This window comes from Sturnira hondurensis, unplaced genomic scaffold, assembly GCF_014824575.4.
Source record: "Sturnira hondurensis isolate 20B ecotype Veracruz unplaced genomic scaffold, ASM1482457v3 Scaffold0019006, whole genome shotgun sequence".
Taxonomy (NCBI): domain Eukaryota; kingdom Metazoa; phylum Chordata; class Mammalia; order Chiroptera; family Phyllostomidae; genus Sturnira; species Sturnira hondurensis.
In genome coordinates, this window is record NW_028091637.1 from 12,782,509 (window position 1) to 12,804,506 (window position 21,998).

At 48.6% G+C, this 21,998-nt stretch overlaps 1 protein-coding gene across 2 annotated transcripts in view; it reads right to left on the reverse strand.

Moving 5' to 3' along the window:
* Positions 1–21,998, reverse strand: part of TRANK1 (tetratricopeptide repeat and ankyrin repeat containing 1) — a 95,195-nt gene that overhangs the window by 27,547 nt on the left and 45,650 nt on the right. For both annotated transcript variants that reach the window (XM_037070875.1, XM_037070874.1), the window contains 5 exons: positions 18,914–19,084; positions 11,175–11,336; positions 8,139–8,393; positions 6,349–6,525; positions 2,751–5,684 (listed from right to left, as the gene is read on the reverse strand). In XM_037070875.1, coding sequence (XP_036926770.1) covers positions 2,751–5,684; positions 6,349–6,525; positions 8,139–8,393; positions 11,175–11,336; positions 18,914–19,084 — 3,699 coding nt within the window. The remainder of the gene's footprint in view (positions 1–2,750; positions 5,685–6,348; positions 6,526–8,138; positions 8,394–11,174; positions 11,337–18,913; positions 19,085–21,998) is intronic.

Consider the following 21,998-nt stretch of genomic DNA (forward strand, 5'->3'; position numbering starts at 1 on the left):
CCTGTACTCATCCTGGAGAAAACTACCTCATAAAGAAGAGTCGTAGCAGAAATGCAATGTGAACGATTAGAGCTATTAGAGTCCCAACATAAGGGGCTGGCACAGATGGGAAGAAAACGAGACTTGTCCTGTCCCCTCTCATCGGGGCTTGGAGCACTGGAGACAAGGTTGCCATAGGAACAGCAGCGCTGGCTGTTAGCTGGGGCTGCAACCAAGGCCTTCACCTCCCTTTCCCACCACCAGGTTTCTATCCAGCTGCCAGAGGACTCGGCCAAAAAAAAAATTGTCAGAGTTGGAGTAAAGATTTTCTAAAGAGCTTTCTGCTTGGGTCCCATGTTTTGTCTAAGCTCTGCAGTGACACCAATGGTGACACTGACCGAATGCCACCAAACAACAGGCACCTTCACAAAAACCACCCCACGGTATCCGCACGACTGCCCAGTGAGACAGAGCAGATAACTCCGTCTGAACAAACGGGGACTCTGAGGTCCGAGAAGTCAGTAAACACCATCAAGTGGCCAGACTGGAGGCTGGACTGACGGCCGGTCATGCCAGGTCTCCCCACTGCTGTCCAGAGCGTGTGCCCTTTGCCCAGCATGACATAGAACACTGTATTTTTGGCAGATGCCTGGGAAATGGGTTTCTATGCCCCCATTGCTATCACCAAACAATAAAGGGAAATTCTACCACCAATACTTATTAAAAGTATACAATAGAAAGAAACCATAAGCCCATGTGGAAATTGCTGAATCTAAGAAAATCAATTGGGAAAAAACATACCAAGTACATAAAAGAAGATTAAAAACTGTTCCTATGTGCAGAAAAATGCCAACATCCAAAAGTCAGAATGTTCAATAAGATTGTTAGATACCAAATCAACATATGAGAATAAACAGCATTTTCCTAGACTACCAGTAACTGATTAGAAAATGGGAAAAAAAATAAGGGCAGCCATGGCAGTAATAAAACATGTAAGGTACCTGAGACAAATGTACCAGTTGTAAAAAACGTCTGGGGGAAATTATAAAATGCTATTGAAGGCATTACAAGAAGACCTGAATAGAGAAATACGTCATGGCTCAGAAATCACAATTATGTAAAAAGGTGACTTCTTCCCAAAGCACAATAGATTCAATGACATTCCAGTCCGAATTATAAGAAGTCACTGAACAACTTTGGTAACTACTATAAGGAGTGTGATATTAATAGCACGAGAACAGACAAATCAAATAAAGTCGTGAGCCCAGAGACACACTCCCGGATGTGTAAAACAGCATCACGGACCAGAGGGGAGGTTGATTATCTCCACGGAACGAAGGGAACCGGCCATGTTCTACCGTGTATGAGGCACACTCAGGTTTGTGGCCCACACTTTCAGGGAAAGAGTCTTTCATTTTAATTCAATTTTTATTTATATTTAGAAACAAAATCACTTGTCGTATTCCAGGGCATTGTTTTGTATATGGATATTGTTATTGCTCTCTAGCGTTATACTTTTAATTCATAAGCATAAATAAAAGAATGAAAGACATTGCTACAGATACAGAATTAGTACTACCCATCTATAATGCACATCCTTATTTTTGCCTCAAAAACTTGGGCCAAAAAGTGCACATTATACACTGCAAAATACAGTAGACTGCAGAAGGGTTATAACGTGTGCACTGCAGGGTTAGACTGCAGAAAGCTGAGAAACACTGAAATTACCTTGTAATATTCCAGTAAGATCCTTTATGTAAGGACCCTTGCAATGGTGTAAATACATGGAAAGTGTGTGTCAGCTCTGGGCGGCCGACACCAAAACTTAATTCACCCCAGGACTGCATGTCACCGTAAATATCTGGCAGGAACCTATGTCCATCACCAGAAAACAGACAACAAATTGTGTTGTACTCACAAAACAGAACACTAACAAGTTAGAGACGGGTGGACTACGGCCCCATATTATTGACGTGCAGAAAGCCAACAACGCGATGTTAAACAGAAATGCACAGCTGCAAAAAGATACGTCTGGCATGATCCCATTAAGTATAGTTTCTAAATGTGTGAAATAATACTGCACGCTGTCCAGGGGCACGTAGAGGGCGCAGGAGGTGAATTTGTAAGCGTTCTATAAACCATAAAGTGATGCTCTGGCCGTGGTGTAGTGTTATTTAAACCCTCTGTGCCTCACCTTCCCTCTCTGTGAAATGGGAACGATGCCTACTTTATGAGCTGAGGGTAAAGCACAGGTAACTAAAAGAAAACCACTTGGCATCATGCCTGGCACAGAGATGGGGTACAATTGAGGTACAAGTTCAGAGCACCTAAGTCCGTGTTATCTCCACCCCCTGCTACTCCTGTTCTTGCGGCTTCTCCTTCATAGAAAAGCTACTTAAAGGGTTACTAACTTGGAATTCGTACACTACTTAGCATTCCATAAGCAGGTGCTTCCAAAAGCGCTGTACTGAGTTCTCCAGCGGTTTAAAGGTTCCCCTGAAATGTTTTCAGGCCATGGCAAACTCCCTAAGATGTAATTCCTTTCTGGTCCATTTCCACTCAACCACAGTCTGATTGTCAACCTAAGAATGGGTAGCAGCAGAAATCCTAAGACCTCTTGCTTGTGAGGGCATTTACCTACTAACGAGCTCCAAGTTACTATCCTCGCTGCAGCTACAAAAGCCTAACCAAAGCTAGGCCACGCCTTCAAAAGCAGCCCGAGGCCAGCTCCCCAGCACCTCTCCCACCCAGAGCCCAAGCCCTGGACTTACCGGAATGGGACCTGTAGTTCTGGTACAACTGGTGGATCTTCTTGGGCTTGCGGACGGCGCACTGCTTGTCCAAGGTGCTCTTGCTGGCGTAGTGGAACAGAGAGCGCAGGTCGCTGAAGCGGAAGGCCACGCCCCTCATGATACTCTGGGCCGTGTCCCCGGTGAGGAACATGGCGTTGGGGTCGTTGATGCATTTCATCAGCAGCGCGAGCTCCGCCTGGGTGAAGTCCTGAATCTCATCGCCATAGAGCTCGTGGATGGACCACGGGAGCACCTTGAGCTTCGACAGCCTCCGGGACAGGTTAAACAGGACATCCTCTTCGTCGAAATAGCCCTTCTGAGACTTGATCTGCTCATACAGGCAGAAGAGGCTGTAGATCTCACCCCGGTCTTCCTTGAAATTGGGGCACCGCTTCCTCCCGAATTTCTTATACTGTTCTTCCGTGAGTCTCCCCTGGGGGCTGCTGAGGGCCTCAAAAGATCCCTTCAAAAAAGATTTTATCTCTTTCCAAATCAGCGCGGGGTTGTAGGAGGTTTTTCCTTTGTTCATTCTGGGCCATATTTCCCCAGCAAACACCTCGAAGGTCACATACACCCGCGAGTCGGGGTCGCCCAGACGCGCTTCCACAACTCTGTCCTCCTCGCCGTTGTCCCCATCCGCCTCGGCCTCTTCTTCGTCGTCCTGCCAGTTGGGGATGGTGCACTCTTCCTGCGTGGACCACCCAACGATGGCCCTTTTCAAGCTGCCATCTTCGTTTCTCAGAAAGAACGGTTTGGAGAGAGAAGCGTCAAGCAGGAGGAGCAGCTGCTTGGAAGTGACAAACAGGGGGAAGTTCTCGTCCCTCAGGTCCTGGAGCCTGTGCACACTGGGTTCCAGCGGTCTGTAGTGACTGGTGGCCTTGGCAGACTTGGAAAGCTCAATGAAATTCCGCTGCACCTCCCGGCACAGGACGTGGTTCTTGGTCACGAAGATCTGGTGTAAGTGCTCCAGCTGCTGGGGACAGTCCGGGGGACAGTCCGGGGGACAGTCTGGGGCACAAGCCTCTGCTCCTGGGCCGGGCCCCCCGGGCTCCCCACTGGCTGTGCCTGTGCAGGCTTCACTCCCCTGCTCCTCGTCTATGCTGTCCACTGTCTCCACCTCCATGGCGCCTTCCTCTTCCTCCCCCTCCTTTTCTTCCTCTTCCTCCCCTCCTGGATTCTCCTTCCTGGGCTCCATTTCCAGCCTTCTCTTCAGCCAGATCTGTTTGGCCAGCAGCGGGCTTCCCGCCTGCTCGGCCTTTTCCCAGTAAATGTGGAACTTCTTCCACAGCCTGTACAAGCAGCAGGTTGTCTTCCCGGTGCCACTCCGCCCGATCAGGATGATAGGCTCCAGCGGGCTGGGGTTGAGGTGGATCACGGCGTACTCGCGCTCGCCCACCCGGAAGGGGTACTCCACTGTGGCCGTCATGTCGTTGAGGATGTTGAAGGCCATGTTCGTGCTGAAGCTGTGGAACTTCATGATGCTGTACTCTGTCTGCACCGCGCTGGCCGGGGGGAAGTACTCGGGCTTCACGAGCTCCCTGCCCCTCTCCTCCTCTGTGTCCTCCACGTAGCAGCGGGGTATCCGCTTCTGGACTTTCATGCTGGCCGACACCTGGTCTTTGTTGATGCCCTTCAGCTTCTTCCGCAGGATGCAGGACCAGCCCCGGTTGTAGGCGCTGCAGATGGCCCTGATGGAGTCCGACAGCTTGCCGTGGTCTAGGACGATGTCCCAGATGCGGATGATCTCCGTATAGACCTGCCCCGACCTCCCCGCGGAGTGTGAGCTCCGCTCCGTGGTGATGATCTTCTCTGGGTTCTCGCTACAGCGAGGGGAGAAGTCGATGGCGAGCTCCCACAGCATCCGGGCCCCTTTGTCCAGCTTGGCCTCGAAGAGCTGGATGTTTCCTTTCAGGTGCTTCAGCCGCTTCTGCAGGCTCTGGGTCCACTCGCCATTGCCCAGCTGCTGGATGTCCTGGATGATTTTCTTCTTCATGACCTTGGTCATCACCTTACTGGACAGCTTCTTCAGCACTTCTGAAGTACATTCGATCTCCCACGTCATGTTCTCGAAGTCCTGGAGGCAGGCCTCCATCTCCTGCTGGTTGTCCTGGTCGCTGCTGTCCTCCCTACAACTGAGACCAGCGGGGAGGAGCTGCGAGGTCCCAAGGCCCGCCTGAGCCTGTTCGCCCCTTGTCTCAAGGACAGCAGGGTTGTTCCTGCTGCGGTCAGAGCTCCCCGCCCCCAGGGCTCGCTGGAGTTCGTCCTTCTTCACTTCTGTGCCAGCTGCTGTCTCCAGAGGCTTGGGGTCCTGAGGGCAGTCCTCTGGGAGGGGCACATCCAACTCGACCTGCTCAATCAGAGCCCGGATCTGCTGCACCAGGTGGTCCCTGAGAGAGCAGGGCTGGCCCACTCCAGGCTCCTGCTTCAGCACCTGGGCCCCCGAGAGAACCTCCCAGCTCTCGGGGACCTTGCCTCCTGCAGGCAGACACGGGTCAGTGCCACCGCAGGGCAGCAACTTGGACGAAACCTGGGACTTGAGCTGAGGCGCGTGACCAGGGGTGGCAGCAGGCCTGGAGAGCTTCCCCGGGTGGGCAGCTGGGTCCTGCCGGGCCCTCCGCCGGCTCTCCGACAGAGCTTTGTTCCAGGCCACAAGCAGAGCATCGTTCTTCTTAATCCGGTGCCGCGCGTCTTTGCCCTCTTTGTTCTTCAGGTTGAAGTTGATGTCGAACTTCGCCAGCAGGTCTAAGAGCTTCTGCACGTGCTTCTTCAGCTTCAGCATGCCCCGCTGGAACAGGACGTGCATCAGCGTGTTCCCGCTGCTGTCCTGCGTGTTGGGGTTGAGGTAGTCAAATTCGGAGGGGTTGGACCAGACGAGATCCAACAGGTGATTGAGGAAGTTGAAACCGACATCAGCTGAAAGACACACACGAGACCCTGTGAGTGCCCAGGGGCTCTCCTCAGGAGCAGAGGCCCCTGGGTTTAAGAGAGATGCCATCCAGGAGCGTCTCGGAGCACCTGACGCCCCTAAATATTTGCTAACCCTGTGGTTCTCAACCAGAGGCAATTTGCTCCCCATGAGACATCTGACAATGTCTGGGGACATTTGTGATCATCCCAGTTTGGGAGGTGCCACAGGCATCTGGTCTGGGGGGTGGGGGTTCAGCAGGGATGCTGCTGAACATCCTACAGGACACAGGGTGGCCCCCACCACAAAGAATGAGGCAGCCCAAGTGTCAACAGTGCCAAGGCTGAGAAACCCTGAGATAACCTTACAATTCTCCAGTAAGATCCTCTATGCCAAGACCCTTGAAAATGGTTTCCATAAATAGAAAGTGTTGGTTAGTGATGGACGGCCAACTTTGAAAGTTGATCCCCCTCAGTGAATGATCCCCTGGTCATGCACCATGGTGGTTACTCCTTCCCATCAAGCTAGGGGCAGGCTGTGCCCAGAATGGGCTTTTTCCAGATCATTGGTTTTCCCAAGAGAAGGAAACAAACAAACAAAAAACCCAGAGCATCAGTTCTAATATCCAGCCTCCTCCTCAAGGCAGAGACAAGTTAGAAACCAGAGGCCTACCGTTGACATCTAAAAAGATGTGGAGAGCCGCGTGCAGAGGAGTGTCGCCTTCCGTGAGAGAAATGCCGCGGGGGTCTGCGCCCTTGGTCAGGAGGACAAATGCCAGCTCGAAGTCCTCCCGTTTCAGGCACATGGCGAGCGGCCTCTCCTGGCTGTCCTGGAGACCTTCCGGCAAGGCTGTGGGAGGCAGAGGAGAAGGGCACCTGTGAGCTGCATTCGTGTGCCAAGTACAGCCCGGCGCACCTGGGGAGGGCAGGACCACCGCTGCCATTTATTCCAAGGGAAGAGCTGACGGTCACCTGACTTCTGAGGTGCTCCTACCCCCTCCAGGGAGGCAAAGCCTTCCCAGCGCTCTCAGCATGAAAGCTCAGCTCCTTCAAGTGCCCTGTCCATGGGACTTGCCTCTGCCACCTCTCTAGCTCCCCCTGTTGTCCCACCACAGAACCATGGGCCCCAGCATCAGCACGGCTGGGGAGAAGGCGCAGGGCCTGCAAACAACTGAGACACGGGTACTTGCCTGACACGGTACCCACCACGCAGTGATCAGGACATAACTACCACTCCCTACATCCTTTGCTCCTACAAAGCTTCTTGCCGAGAACGCCCATCTGCCATCAATCGCCACCTTCCCTGACACGTCTCCAGCCCCCGCATACCTTCCTTTAGCTCAGTCTACGCCTCCCCTCTGCACTGCAGGCTCCCCAGCCTCCCTCCACTCACTGTGGACCTGCCGCCCTCCCGCATGGGCCCCTGCAGCCCTGCAATGACTCTCTGCCCTTGGTCCCCATCACCTGACCCCAGGGAGCTGCTCCCTAAGTGCTTGGTGGATCTGGAATAAAACTGGGTCCCATGACAGCCATAGTTTCTGGGCAAAGGGAGTCACGCTCCACACGAGGAGTAGGTTTGAAGAAACAAACTATAGGAGGCATTCCTTCCATCCGCTTCCTGAAACCTGTGGGTTGGGACCAATGCCTGAGGGCTTCGGACGGCACTTTGAAAGCTCGGGACCAATGTGCCACCACTCCGAGTACACAGCAAAGCAAGCGGAAAACCCACAGCCACGGGGCTTCTCCAAGAACCATGATGTGCACTCACCTAACGTTCCAAACATCCCTAAGAAAGAGGGACTACGACCGTTCCCACTTCATGCACGAGGGGATAGAGGCTCACACAGCACACCTCAGGGACACAGCGACTGACGGCGGCAGTGGGGGCCGGAGGAGGCCGGGGTTTTCAGATTCAGTTGAAAGTAAAACCCAGCCCAGCGAGACATCCACACGCTCCAGACATCCATCCAGCCAAGTGCGACTGTGCTGATTACACGGCAGATGTTTCCACCCACCGACTGTTTGACTGTTTCTTTAGAAACAAGCATCTCAGATCCCCAAGTGTTGATTAGAAAAGAATGCCACCAAGTTGACAAGGACCCACACAGCATGTGCAGAGCAGGGAGAAGTCCAGCCGGAGGTCAGGAGGAAGGGACTGCGGTGGGCTGAAGCAGGGCCAAGGACCCCCTCCCTGTACCTGAGGCCCCTCGCACAAGAGAGAGAGAGAAGACAACAGAGGTAGCGGTAACTCAGAGAAGTGTGGAGTCCCGACAGGACAACACCCAGGGACGGGTCTTGCTGTTTCCAAATGAGAAGATACGGAGGAGGAGGAGGAGACAGAATTTAAAGGAGTCTCCAAAGCCGAGCGAAAGGCCCTGTGACAGACAGCGGCCTGAGCGCCCTCGGGAAGAACCCTTCACCCAGTGCTGGGCATCTCGGCATCTGGCGTCTCGGCATTCTCACCTCCGAGGTCTATCAAGCGGCCCAGGAGCTGCGTCCTGCGCTGGTCCCAGGTGCTGAGCTGGGGGATGACGGTGCAGAGGTCGAGGTCCGAGAAGCTGCAGCCTTTGACGAGGCAGTCTCCCAGCGGGGGCTCCCCGCTCACTTTGCGGGTCAGCAGCAGGAGCACTTCGGGCCACTTCTGTTTTCCCAGCAAAAACTTGATGAAGGCATTGGCACCGTCACAATTAATGTCACAGACCAGGTCAGGAGGGATTTCTTTTGAAAATAAGAATACACCACAGTCCAAAGTAAGATTCATACGGTTTCTTAACCAAACACAACTTAACACACACATATATAAAAGTAACACAAGTCACCGATCAGTACTTTTAAGTTCTGGAGAAACTAACTATAAACAAGTAATGAGTTAGTTACTCTGGCAGGTGAAGCTTCTTAGGAAGGTTAGAAATGCCCTAAGGAGAGCACAGCCTTATCCAGAAGCAGGGCAGGATTTTGGCTGTGTCCTAAGGAAGAATACTTGGGTTAGGAGGGTTTACTGAGATCAAAGGGCAAGAACCCAGCTTAGATTTTGCGTAATAGAAAGAGTTTGTCCGCTGGAGGAACGCAAATACAGGAAGGTATTACAGAATAACTAAAAAGCCAAGCGTTACAGGATAAATGGTGAGAATTCTATACCTTGAGGCATAAAGGTTTCCATCTGACCTCTGATACCCAGGGACAGGACAATAGTTTTCCCAGTTTGTGATGCCGGTGTGTCTTAAGTGTGGCAGACTTTTAAAGAGATCCTTACCAAGTAGATCGCCAGATTTCACAAATGAAAATACAGAATGCCATTTCAATTTGAATTTCAGATCAACAGCAAATAAATTTGCAACATTAGTGTGCCTGTTGCAGTATTTGGAACATACATGTGCTGAAGATATGTTCACTGTTTATCTGAAATTATAATTGAAATGGCATTCTGTATGTTGTCAGGCAATCCTATCAGTAAGAAAAGCAGGAAGGAAGACAAGGGAAACGAAAATCAGGGCTACCTGAAATCAATCTGATGTGCATTTGCTAGCTTTTGCTTCCCATCTTTTTCTACGTTTTCTAAAATGAATATTCATTTTACTATTTAAAAGAGGCATTTGCAAACAAGAAAAAAATTTCAGTATAGGCTACCCTGTCATCTTAACAGGAATCAGCAAAACAAGAGTATAAAGTACAAACTTTGATAACAGACCATTGCAATTGTTGTGCCCGCAATGCATGCTCTTGTCTTCTTGTGAAAGCACTCTCCCACCCACCAGCCCTCTCCATTCTCCATTCCCATGGCAGAGAGATGGGGCAGGACCGCATCTGGGTCTAAGCCAGTTGGGACTCTCTGTCCCCCTGACCACAGATATCAGATCGGAGGCACACACTGTGACCAAAAGCAAAGCACTTTTGTTCAAACAACTCAGAGACAGATAAACCCATGGGTCCAGAAACCCTGGACGAAATCAGCAGTGAGAGACCTGGGTCCTGTCCCCACAGAGTCTGAGATAAAAGCCAACCAGAGGACAGCTGGGCTGAAAAATGGGAGATACTGGGTCCTGCTGACGTTGGTTCAATCCCTGAGGACAGCTGTACCTGAGGCCAGGCTCACATTCCTAATATGACTGTCAAAAGTGTCACTTTTTTGCTGGTGTAAGCCAGTTTGAGTCTGTCTGCCACTTCCAACAGAAACAGTTCTATATATTCTATCCTGCAGTCAGTTAAGGAGACAAAGAGGATAAAGAAGGAAAGCAAGGAGAGAAAAAAAACAAAAGGGTGGGATGGAATAGAGATGCTAGAATACAGATGAGGGAAGACCTTCAGGAAAGGCAGGAAGAGTCGGGGACAGAAAGAAACAGACAGAGGGGCCCGGCCAGTGTGAGAGGAAGAGGAACCATGCCGGCAAATGCGCTCCCCAGAGACCCAGAGAAACGCGGGAGCACAGACCAGGGGCAGGAAGGACTGGCAAGGAGTAGCATTCCCGTCTTGCAGCCTCTTAGACGTCTACCAAACGCCCGCATTTATGCTCTCACCCCTAGGCATGAATGAGGGCAGTCTTCCTGGATCCTGAGTTGGAGGGCATCAAGTCCAAAGGCCGAAGGCTCCCTGGAAATAGTTGCACAGCATGGCCTACATCCACACAGATAGGTCCTCCACAAGGTGGCCCCGTCCCAGAGTCTCAGGTGCGCTGCTTACCTGTCACCCACTCGTGCCCAAGAAAGATCACTCTGACAACCTTGCCTCACCTCCACCCAACCTGCGTTTTCTGTGCAAGATACTGGACAAGTGCTCGACATCTGTCACCTCATGAGGTTCATGGCCCAGCCAAGGCAAAGAGGAAGACACGGATGTGTAAAAGGTTCCGTCACTGGCCCAAGGTCACGGGCCTGGTAGGTGGTAGAGTTAAGACCCAAAACTCCAAGCCTTGAACTCTAAGACCCGAGGCACCCCTGAAGAGCATGCTGGCTCTTCCGGCCCCGCCTTCCCGTGCTTTCTGAGGAACTGAGGAGCTTCGGCCCCACGAGTGGTCCAAGCGGATGCTTTGTAGCTCATGCTGACCGTCCATCTTGACAACTAAACTTCACCGGCTTAGGATTTCTAGAATCTTCCCTAATTATCTAAAGCCCATCATCCAGAGTTCTTCTCTGGAACTTCCCTGATGTCCCCATAATGAAAAACCATTAAAATTAGCCCTCCGTTCTACATTAACTGTATGCCCCAGTGTTAGCCAGTATCTATACAAGAGAGAAACATCTGTGGTCTTTTCAAAAGGACAGTCTGAGCAAAGGGTAATTCTAGGAGGAGACATGGAAAACCAGTAATGGAGGTTGCCTCAGGGATGGGATTTAGGGGCTGAAGTTCACAGGTAGATGATAGACTGTTCACTGATAGATAACTGATGTTCTGCGCTGTTTCACATGCAGATTGTTACATTTTAAATCTATTTTTAGATGTCCAGAAAGAGTTTGAATGAACACAAACCACCTTTCCCACAAGTGAATCTGTGAGAAAGATTACCTTGCAGAGAAGAAAGGAGGCGCAAGAACCTCTGAACTACGTCCTGCTTCAGAAAGTTTTTGTGCAGTAACCGGTTTCCTGAGTTCATGTACTTCACCAGCTGGGCACAGGCCTTGCGGAAAATGTCGCTCTCACTGGCGGGTCCATCGCCACCGCTCAGTCCTGCAAAACAGCACCAGGTGACGCTTCCGAACACAGAGGTCACAGCCGTGGGAGCGTGCACAATTGCGAGTGTGCGAATTGCAGTCAATTCGCCGCCACTCCGAGGACCCACGCTCCTTGCCACGTGACTCTGCAGCTGCTCCCATCGAGAGGTGGAGCCCATTCCCCTCCCCACCCTTGATTCTGGCTTGGCTTCAGGAGGAATTACGACCGACAGAATACGGGGGATGGGATTTTTGCGCTGGATCCGAGCCGAGTCCTCCGGTCGCCTTACTTAGTTCTATTCGCTCCCTGGGAACCCTGGCCTCTGCCAAGTGAAAGGGTCCAGGCTGGTGTTCAGGGGAATGAGGACACATAGAACGAAGAGGAACCAGCCCAGCTGTCCAAGGCCCCCTAGATGTAGAAGAGCCTGGCCAAGATCCGCAAGACTGCAGACACTAGAAGGAGTTGGTTAAGGCTGTGAAAACGGCCCATCCTAAACTGCTGACCGGCGGGATCACGAGCTGAACACACTTTTACTGTGTTAAGCCACGAAGTGTCGGGGTGGTCAGTTATGCAACAGTGGGTAACTGATGTAGCAGTTCCGGGAAGTGGCAGAGGGGGTGACTTGGTGCAACAGCGACATCCAACCGTAGCAGCCCCCACTTATCCTCGGTTTCACGGTCTGCAGTTCCAGTTACCCACAGTCAATCCTGATCTAAAAATATTGGATGGAAAATTCCAGAAATGAACAGTTCATAAGTCTTAAACTGCACCCCGCTCTGAGTGGCGTGATGGAATCTCGCACCATCTGCTCCCTCCCACCTGGGACATGAATCATCCCTCTGACCAGTGTCTCCGCGTGTAGATACCCCTGCCCGTCAGTCTCTTAGCAGCTGTCTCGGTTTCAGAGACACATAGTGACCACACCCACATGTTTTTATAATCGCTCTGTTTGATAATTATTGTTAACCTCTTACTGTGCCTAATTTATACATTAACCTTTATCAAAGGTATGTAAGTATAGGAAAACGACAGTAAAATAGGATTCAGTATTATCTGCGGTTTTCGGCATCCACTGGGGGTCTTACAATGTATCGCCTGCAGGTAAAGGGGGACCCCTGTGCATGACAGCCAGCCACTTACTCTTACTGGCAAGAGTAAGGAGCCATCTCTCTGGCCAAAGAAGGGAAGACAGTGTCTCCTTGGTTCAATTTAATTGAGAAAGTAGTTGTGATTAGAACACACCCCCTGATGGAATGTTGAAAACGAGCAACTGCTATTTACTGGATATCAGATTCTACACTCCGACGGCGCCCTCAGTTAAAACGGAGCCTGCTGCGCAGCGAGGGGAGCAGAACCGGACATCCGTGTGCACACCGGATCGAAGGGCCTGGCCCCCAGCATGGGCGCCATCCCGTTGTGATGACACCACCGAATGCTCAGCGCCGCGTTCTAACGGAGGGCGAAAAGTGACAATGCGCCCTGTCTTTAGTCCGGTTTCCAGCAGCAGACCCTGAGTGCGGGCCTGGTGTGCCAGGGGTTTCTGCAGGAGGGCACCAGAGAGGGGGTGGGGGAAGGGAGCCGGGCCAGGGTCTGACCGAGGCCCACCGCAGGTGGCCTCTCCTGACCCCACACAGGAGTTCTGGAGGAGGTGACATCTGACAGCTGTCCCCATCCAGGGCCAGGAAATGAGCTTTCGCATTCTCACCTCTCTCTGTCACTAGCGACAAGGTGCCTATTGGGGAATGGAAAGTCCCAGGCACGTCTGGTTTGAAGGATCATGAGCACCACGGGCTCCATAAACCCCCTGACTGCTGAGAACAAGCCTCAGGTGCTGACTTTTCAGAACAAAGGCCCAGCCACATCGGGGAGCACACAGCAATGGTGGCAGGGGATCGATCCCAGGAGGGCTCTGACATTGCCTCCTGTATCTTCTGAGACACAGTTGGTTCACCTGGAACAGATCAAGTTGGAATACCAGAATCTCGCGCACACACACACACCCCTTCTGAGACAAACGTCCGTTGCTCTCTAATCCAGAAACTTCAGCGCCAGACAGAACAAGACTCACTCTAGCACTAGCCTCTAGGGAAAAAGAAATGGAAACCATTTAGCGAAGAAAACCCTCCATCCCCTAAGCTAGAAGCCCACGCCGAGACAGAAAATGTGGTTGGGTATAAGAGTGACTGACTGACTGATGCTCCCAAACTCGACCCCCCACCTTCACCCTAAAATTCCCAGGAAGACACGGCAGACTGCAAAGTCACAACACAGAAAAATAGGGCCCTTGGTAAAGAGGGAACTTCCTTCGCTGTCAAGCAGACGGTGAGCTGCCTCCCTGCCTCATACCATGACAAGCCTTTTGGGAACATCATTCTTCCACCAGGGTAATTAGTTTCGTGTAAAAGTCACCTGAAATGGAACAGAAATCCACTAAGCTTGACAGCAGAGATAACTGGATGCAGTTGTGTAATAAATGCAGGCTTGTGTGGTTAAGGAGGCAGTTAGGGGTCAGAGAAAGCTCCAGACATCAGGGAAGCTGCAGAAGAATGGCAACACTGTGAAACGCATAGAAGGCACGGTGCTAAAACACTGACCATGGATCCCCGGTGGGGTATGGGTGACGTGTTTATTACTCCAAACTTGTCTGGCTTTTAAATTTCTTCTGTAAGCTTAATGGGAGACAAGAGAAACATCAGGATATAAAGTTGCTTATACATTATAATCACATAATTTTTTTGACTATATAAGAACTGAGCAACGACAACCAAAGACTGGATGCAAATATGCCACCCTGTGATTACAATAAATTCTTGTTTTTATATAAAACTGTATTTCTACAAACTTTATACAAGGATCATGTTTAGTAGATACATATTAGCAGATTTGAAATTAAAAATTAAAACTAAAGGGGGATCGTCTCAAGATGCAACAGTGCTCAGAAGTATCACAAAACAGAAATAAACATTTCAAAACGAGATTCTGTTTTTGCCTGAAATCTTTCTTTTAAGCTAAAAAAGACAAAACTGCTATGTTTTATCACATGAGCTGGTACGTTTTATTACACACATTTTATCAATTTAGATGTACGTCACCATCTCATTTTTATAAAAGAAAACATAGAAACGTATAACTATAACAGCATGAAATAAGACTAAGTAACCAAATCACAAATATATTAATTTGCAGGGGTAGGTGAGTTCATAGAGAATTACTATTTTTTATTTTCTTCTCCAATATTTTATAAATTTTTTTAACAAAGGAATATATATTATATATGTTGCCCTGGCTGGTGTCCGTTGCTCAATGGACTGAGTGCGGGCCTGCAAACCAAAGGGTCACCAGTTTGATTCCCAGTCAGGGCACATGCCTGGGTCGAGGGCCAGGTCCCCAGCAGGGGGCATGTGAGAGGCAATCACACATCAATGTTTCTCTCCCTTTCTTTCTCCCTCTCATCCTTTCTGTCTAAAAATAAAATCTTTTTAAAATAAAAATCCATTTTTTAAAAATATTGTTTTTATAAGACCCATTGTGTGGGCATCTTTTGAGTAAATACTGCACGCCGGCATTTGCTGAAAACAGGGCACCATCTTGGTGCTGAGGGGTGTGAAGGTGACAAACCAAGGCCTGAGTCACAGGCTCTGTCTGCAAAGGAGACAGCACACAGAGAAGGTCCCAGCGTCCTCTGAGTGCCCTGCTGGAGAAAACAGCTGGCTCCCTCCGAAAACCAGGGAAAAGCCTCAGAAGGCTGGATTTGTTCCCCCTTCAAAGCCTTGCATTAGTGACTGAGATCAATCAGTCAGTCCTGTTCTGGGTCCTAAGAGTTGAGCAGCCAGAGAAGGTGGATATGCTGCCATCTGGTGGTGGCTGTGAGGAATGTAAGACAGTTACGTAACGCTGACCACTCAGGCGAAAAAGCCTTCTCCGCAGGGGCTCTGGCCCTTGTGGCAGCTTGTGAAAATCTCGGGCCTACCCAGCACTCGAATGCCTGCTCCACAGTGATTCGCGTGCACATGCACAGGCGCTCTGGTTTAGAGAATGACAGGAATCTTCAGCAAGATCCTTTAATCCTCAGGCTTTATTTCTCACCCAGAGGCAAAAGCCACCCTACCCTCTCCACGTACACCATCACTTGCTAGGTCTTCCTGATAATTTTCATCCTCCTCTTTTCTGATTTTTATCAGTTTCTTTTGCTTTTTTTTTTCTTTGGACTCAATGTCTTCCTATAATCATTCCATATTCGTCTAGTGCAGCAAGGCAACCTTCCTAGTCAATGGTCTGGGAAACTCTCAAGCAACCAGACACGCAGTAATAAGTTTACTGATGAGTATCGGGGACTTCAGGCCTGTCTGCATCCACTCCCGCACCGACTACCCAGCCAGCCCGAGGGCAGGCCTGGATGGGGCCCCCTCCTCCTGCGGTGCTTTCCAGCCAAGCAAGGACAGTGAGTCCTGATACATAAGAAAGGGACTGGCTGCAACGCTGAGTGTCTTCTCGTGGTTCCAAACCTGGATCAGAGTTAGTTGGTCCTGAGCAAGGAAGGGAGAGCAAGACCTTGCCTCAGCAGATGAGATGGTTTTAAGATCAGCAGATATTCAAAAATCCTATTATACAAGGAGACTAAAAATATCAAAAGTTTAAAAACCAAATAAAAATGAATGACTTGTGCTTGTCTGTAACACTACATATAACATACATATACATTATTCCAATTAATTATTATTATTATATTAATATAAGTATTATTATTATAATACATATGAGTATTATTCCAATTAATTAATACATTAATATTAGACTTAATAATAAATTTGCCCAAAAAGCAGCCATTTTCTACCATTAACTGGCGGTTGTTTTTGGTTATTTTAAAACTCGGAAATTCATTGGTGGAGACAGTTAGTTTTAATTTCCCAAACGGTAGAAACCATTTTGAAACAGAGATTATAAACATAAGCTCTCAGAAAGCATTTCACACTGATTTAATTATACTGCTTCATAGAAGAAAAGTCACAACTCCTTCAAATAGAGTTTATTAAAAAACTACCCATGATATGTCACGGCTTTAAAAGAACATCCATGACACAGAGGACTCTGTAAATACATTTGATTACCCTCATTCCTGTGGTTTCATGGAAACGAGAGAAGATGTTTTAGGAAAATGAATGGAAATGAAAATACAGACGGGGACATGAGCGGGGATGCTAAATGAAAAGCAGCTTGAATTGCCTCCATGTGACACGTTTCTGACCTGCCTGCCTCCCCTCTCTGCACCCCGGCGCCCCAGCACACTACAGGCTGCCTGCCATTTGCCGCCTGCTTACCCATCCCAGGGGAAAACATCCAAATGACTTCAGCACATGCACGCGCACCAGCTACTAAGCATTAACCAGTCTAGTCTTTCGTTCATAAATGCAAAGATAAGAAGATAAGTAAGGAAAAACAACAGCACAAGAGAGAAGCAAGAAAATGAACAACTGACCCCAAAGGAAATACAAATAACTCTATGAGACGAAGATGTTCTTTTTTTAAAAAAATTCTCCATATTGTTAAGTGCCATTCAAGACGTGGCAAATGTAAACAAGCACAAGCTTCCACAGATAATAGCAATCACAGAACAAGAAAATTTTTCTTCAAAATTAAAACTGAGCTTCCTAATTTCAAAATGCAGTGGGCAGGCTGACTTATAAAAGGAAACGCTGAAGACCAAGTTAAAGAGCCGAGAAGAAAACAGGAGCCAGAAAACCTGAAGGGAAAGCAGAGCGACATGTAACTGATCAGGAAGCTCATCGGTCTGACACAGTGGCAAGCAGACACCGGAGGGGAACAAAGGGAAGACCATCACTTCCCTGAGCTCAAAAAGTTAGATTGGAAGGCACAGACAAGTGCCAACCCAGAAGGACGAGAAAAGACCCACACCTAGGCACATCCCTGGGAAATCTCAGAACTCCAAGGACTGAGAAATTCCTAGGAGGGAAAAGAAATGGGACAGACATCAGATGCGATCAGTAGCGAACGGAGGCTGGAATGCAATAGAACAGTTTCTTTGGTCTGGAGGAACAAGGTTTTACTGCATATTCACACATCTAAGATACCTCAGGTTGTCAGACACACCAGAAAAGGCTGGGACACGTCAAAGATTATGAAACACATTCCGATTTCCAAGATGCTAAAATGGGGGGGGGGGACGGGGAGTATAACTTGGAATCAATGAAATGCAATGCCTATATTCCTATTATCAACCAATAAAGGATAAAATAAAGACTTAAGACTCCATAAGTCTACTATCCCTGTCTCCTCCGTGAAAAATGTACTTGGGTCAGTGCTCTGGCAGAACAAGGCAGAAATCTAAACCAACAACATGAGCAACAAGAGTCACATGTGAGTAATAGAACTAAAAGAAGTATAATGTCTAAATAAAAGTCTACATAAAGTTTAAAGAGTATATATGTGTACATGCACACATACACATATATATAATAATGTACATGTATGTTGCATTAAACTGGAATGCGTAAAAAGTTTAAAATGTCCTTGCACCCTGGCTGGTGTGGCTCAGTGGATTGAGTGCCAGGCTGCTAACCAAACGGTCACTGGTTCAATTCCCACTCAGAGCACATGCCTGGTTTGCAGGCCAGGTCCCCAGTACGGAGCATGCAAGAGGCAACCACACATTGACGTTCTCTCCCTCTCTTTCTCCCTCCCTTCCCCTCTCTCTAGAAATAAATCAAAATTTTTTACTTTTTCAATTACAATTAGCATTCAATATTCTATTAGTTTCAGGTGTACAGTATAGTGGTTAGACATTTACATATAACTTGCGAAGCAATCCCCCCTGTGTACCTAGTACCCACCTGATGCCGTACATAGTCATTACAGTATTTAAAGAGCACAGTTTTCAGCACAGCTCTCCTATGGTACTTCACTTCTATGGGTCTGGTTATGTGTTACTAGTTGTAGAAAGTGTAACGTCTCTATAGTCATCCTACTCTGCCAATGCCACTTACTGGTTTTCGAGTTTTAGAATCAATCTATAGATGAAGCACAGAAAACGGAGAGTTAAGGAACAGAAGGCAAATGACACGAATAACCTTGCTGGACAAAATTCAACGAGACAGGCTGACTTACTGCACTCCACCTTACACAGCAGGCAGCCGATGGACAGTGCCCCAAACTGATACACCAAGAAGTAGAAATGGAAGTTAATCTATAAGTGCATGCGTGTAATTTAATGTAGCATAAGTGTATTGTAAGTTATTGGCTGTGTCTGTTTCTGAAGAGTAGGAATGATTTGGGGTATCTCCTGTTCTGTCTGATTTTTTCTCTTTTCCTGCATACGTGCATTAAAAAAAGAAAAATCCTCCAAAATACCCAAGCTGAACCTGTCGAAGTTCCCAGAACATCGCAGATGCTTTCTAAATAAGAGTTTTCTCATTCTATCCTCAAAAAAAAAAACAAACAAACAAGTTTTCTATAGATTAAGAATCTCATTTCCATCTTCCTATACCAAGAAAAGATGAACGGACTTGTATCTAATATCACGGAACCAGTTTCACCCACCCTCACGCCCCCAAAAGTTAATTCACGGGAAGCTGTACCTGATAGGCCCTTGGAACACGCAGCCAGTTTCTCCAAGTGACTGTTGATTTTCTCGATGGCTTTGAAGTTCTTATTCCTCTTCAGCACATCCACGGGGGTCTGGGAGTACCGGTCCAGCAGGGTGGGGTCAGCCCCGAAGTGCAGCAGCATCTGCACATCCTCCGTCTGCCCTAGAGCAGGCCAGAAGGGGAAGGGGGCACTGTCACGGTGCCTTCCGTAAGGAGACGCCCCCATGAGTGCTCGTCCTCCCAGTCTCCTGCCTGAGCTCCTCGGGCAAGGAGGCCAAGATCCCCCCAGCTCACAGGTCTTGGACTGCTGGCCTTGGGCAGTCCACCCAACTCCCGGAAGCAAGGAGTCCTGTGTGGAGTGCAAACGACAACAGCATTGAAGAGGTTTAGAAGTGCGCTCCTCTATACCTTTCTCCCCTCTCCTTGGCAACAAGCAAGGAGAGGGGGAATCTGGTTACTAGGCAACAGTTATAGCTGTAAGGATAACAGCAAGCTGCGACTTCAGATTTCTTTATTCCCTAGAGAGGAAGCAAAATATTCTTCCAGAAAAAGAGTCTGGGGACGGGAGAAGAAAGTGGCAATTGCTCTTGCATCAGGGTCTTTTTGTTGTCACTGTTTCCATCCTCCCAGCCCCTACCCTCTGGCTGCCAGTTCCATCTGTGGTTTTGACGAATCTATCTGCCAAGCGTCAAGGTGTCTCGCTCACAGAGGCAACACCTTTTAGAATGAAACAGGTGTATCCCTGGGGTACAAAGACTCATGGGGGCAAGGAGAGTGAGATGAATTAATGCCTGAACCCCACTTCCACACCCATGCTTCCTAAAATCCACCGCCTTGACCAGGCACCTATATGCCAGGCACTGTCCTGCTCAAGGTGTTCTCCTCTCGCGTCTCCAATAACTGCCCTTCTCCCACTTCACAGAAATACGGCAAAATTTCACAGTCCTACTTTTTCCTTCCCCACCGAATCTCTCACAGTGGTAGGCAGAATTCTAAGATACCCTTTAGGTTCCCAGCACCTGGTACACACACACCTTCTCCCAGTTCTTCAATTAAATACTAATCCAGGTGCTGCTGTGATGAGACTCTGTGATGATGTCATTAAGGTCCCAAAGGAGGTGACCTTAAGATAGGAAGTCCTTCCAGGAAGGCCTGACCTAATCATTAGAATCCTGAAGATCAAAGGTGGAGAGGTCAGAGACCCAAAGTACAAAGGGGGAATCTGAAGCATAAGAAATTCTCCGCTGCTGGCTTTGAAAATAGAAGGGGCCCCATGACAAGAAATGTGTGTAGCATTTCAGCATGTAACAGCTGAAATGTGTAGCAGCTAACAGCCAGGAAGGAAACAGGAACCTCAGTCCTACAACCACAAGGAACTGAATTCTGCCCCAACCACGTGAACTTGAAAGAAGGCCTGGAACTCCAGATGCCAACACAGTGCAACCCAGTACCTGGTTTCAGCTCAGGGAGACACTGAGCAGAAAACTCAGTCACATGGATGCCTGTCTTCTAGAAGGACTGCCCTGTGTCCCCAAGAGAGGACAAGGGGTGGAACCCCATTCCCATCCTGTCACTCATCTGGAGAGTGACACGTTCTAGCAGCCCGAGCTTTGTCTTCCCTGAGGTTGGACTCAGTATGCTTCACATTGGCCCCAGAGGGTGACTGAGAAAACCTGCCTGCATACGTGTCATGTGGTGGGACTCCAGGACCCTTTCAGCATTGAGACACAGTGGCAGGGGCTAGCCAGGCCTCATCGCCGAGGCTGGCATTGTGAAAAGTCATTTCTCATTGGTTCTACGGGTGAGAAGGTAGGTATCTTTTGGAAGAAAGCACAGAAATCAAATCTCTCTCACATGTGCCTTCAGTTCGAAGTTTTCAGCACAGACAAAGTAGATTTCAAAAGCTGAGCTGACTCTGTGTGGGTGTGGGCATGCGTTTCTGTGTCCCCTCTCGCTTTGTCACCTGCGATTCGTGACCACCCTGCAGCTTTATCCTCAGTTTAGACCAGAGCTGGACTCCCAATCTCAAGGTTAGATATTCCAGAAAAACGTGCTTTTCTGCCCTAGAAAAGTGGTGGATACAGTAGGATTGCTCCAGTTAAGTGAAACTCCAGGAAACACTGGCTGTACCCACAAACTCAAGCTCCCAACCTCCGCCCTTCTCTCCCACCTTGTGGAGCAACCCCCAACAATTCTCAAAGCTGCAATCCTGAACCTGGCCACCAGGTGGCAATATATCAATCTCCATTTTTATCCTTTTACTGAAAATTTAGCAGCGTATTTTGCAAAGAGTAAAAAATATCGTGAAACGATTTGTTTGCTAAGAAACCAATTATGTTTGAAATATTCGTACGTATATTAAAGCAGTTACGTCTGCTGCTGACTTCCCCAAAGAAAAGAAAACTCAATCACATCACTCTGGTCTACTGACCTGCAAAACTGTGAGCCAACAAATGGGTGGTTGTTTAAACCGCTTAGTTTACGGGGGTTAGTTTCACAGCGCAGAAAACCAGCACAGTTACTGGAGTGGACTGACCCAAATGAGGTGAAAACTCAGACTCCGGGGCAGGGGGCGGGGGGTGGGGGGGTGGAGCGGATCGTGTGAGGGAAAACTAGTGCCTGCCACGTCCCTCTTCAGAGGCTCCATAATCCGCCCTCCTCTGACTCCTCCCAAACTTTTATTGACATCTTTAATGATCATTTATGAAAACGGTTAATACGTTTCTGTTGTTGTGATTTCTGTGGTAGTGATTTTAGAAATAATGCAATCCAAAAAAAATTAACCCTTACAATATTACAATCACTGAAACTTTTTTGTTAACGTTATTTGAGTACTTTTCCTCCAGGACAGTATCACTGAATGACTGCTAAGACTCTGAAGCATAAAATACATTGGGGCAAACTTCTTTTCAAAAAATAAACTGGAAATATGAATTAAAAGTTCACATTGGATATTTTTGACTACTGAAGAGCTTGCCCACAGTTTTTAAAATGGACATTAGGGGTTATATCATTGTTGTGTGTATATATTCTGTTACGTGTACAAGTAAAGGAGTAAGATAGAAGTTTTGCTTTA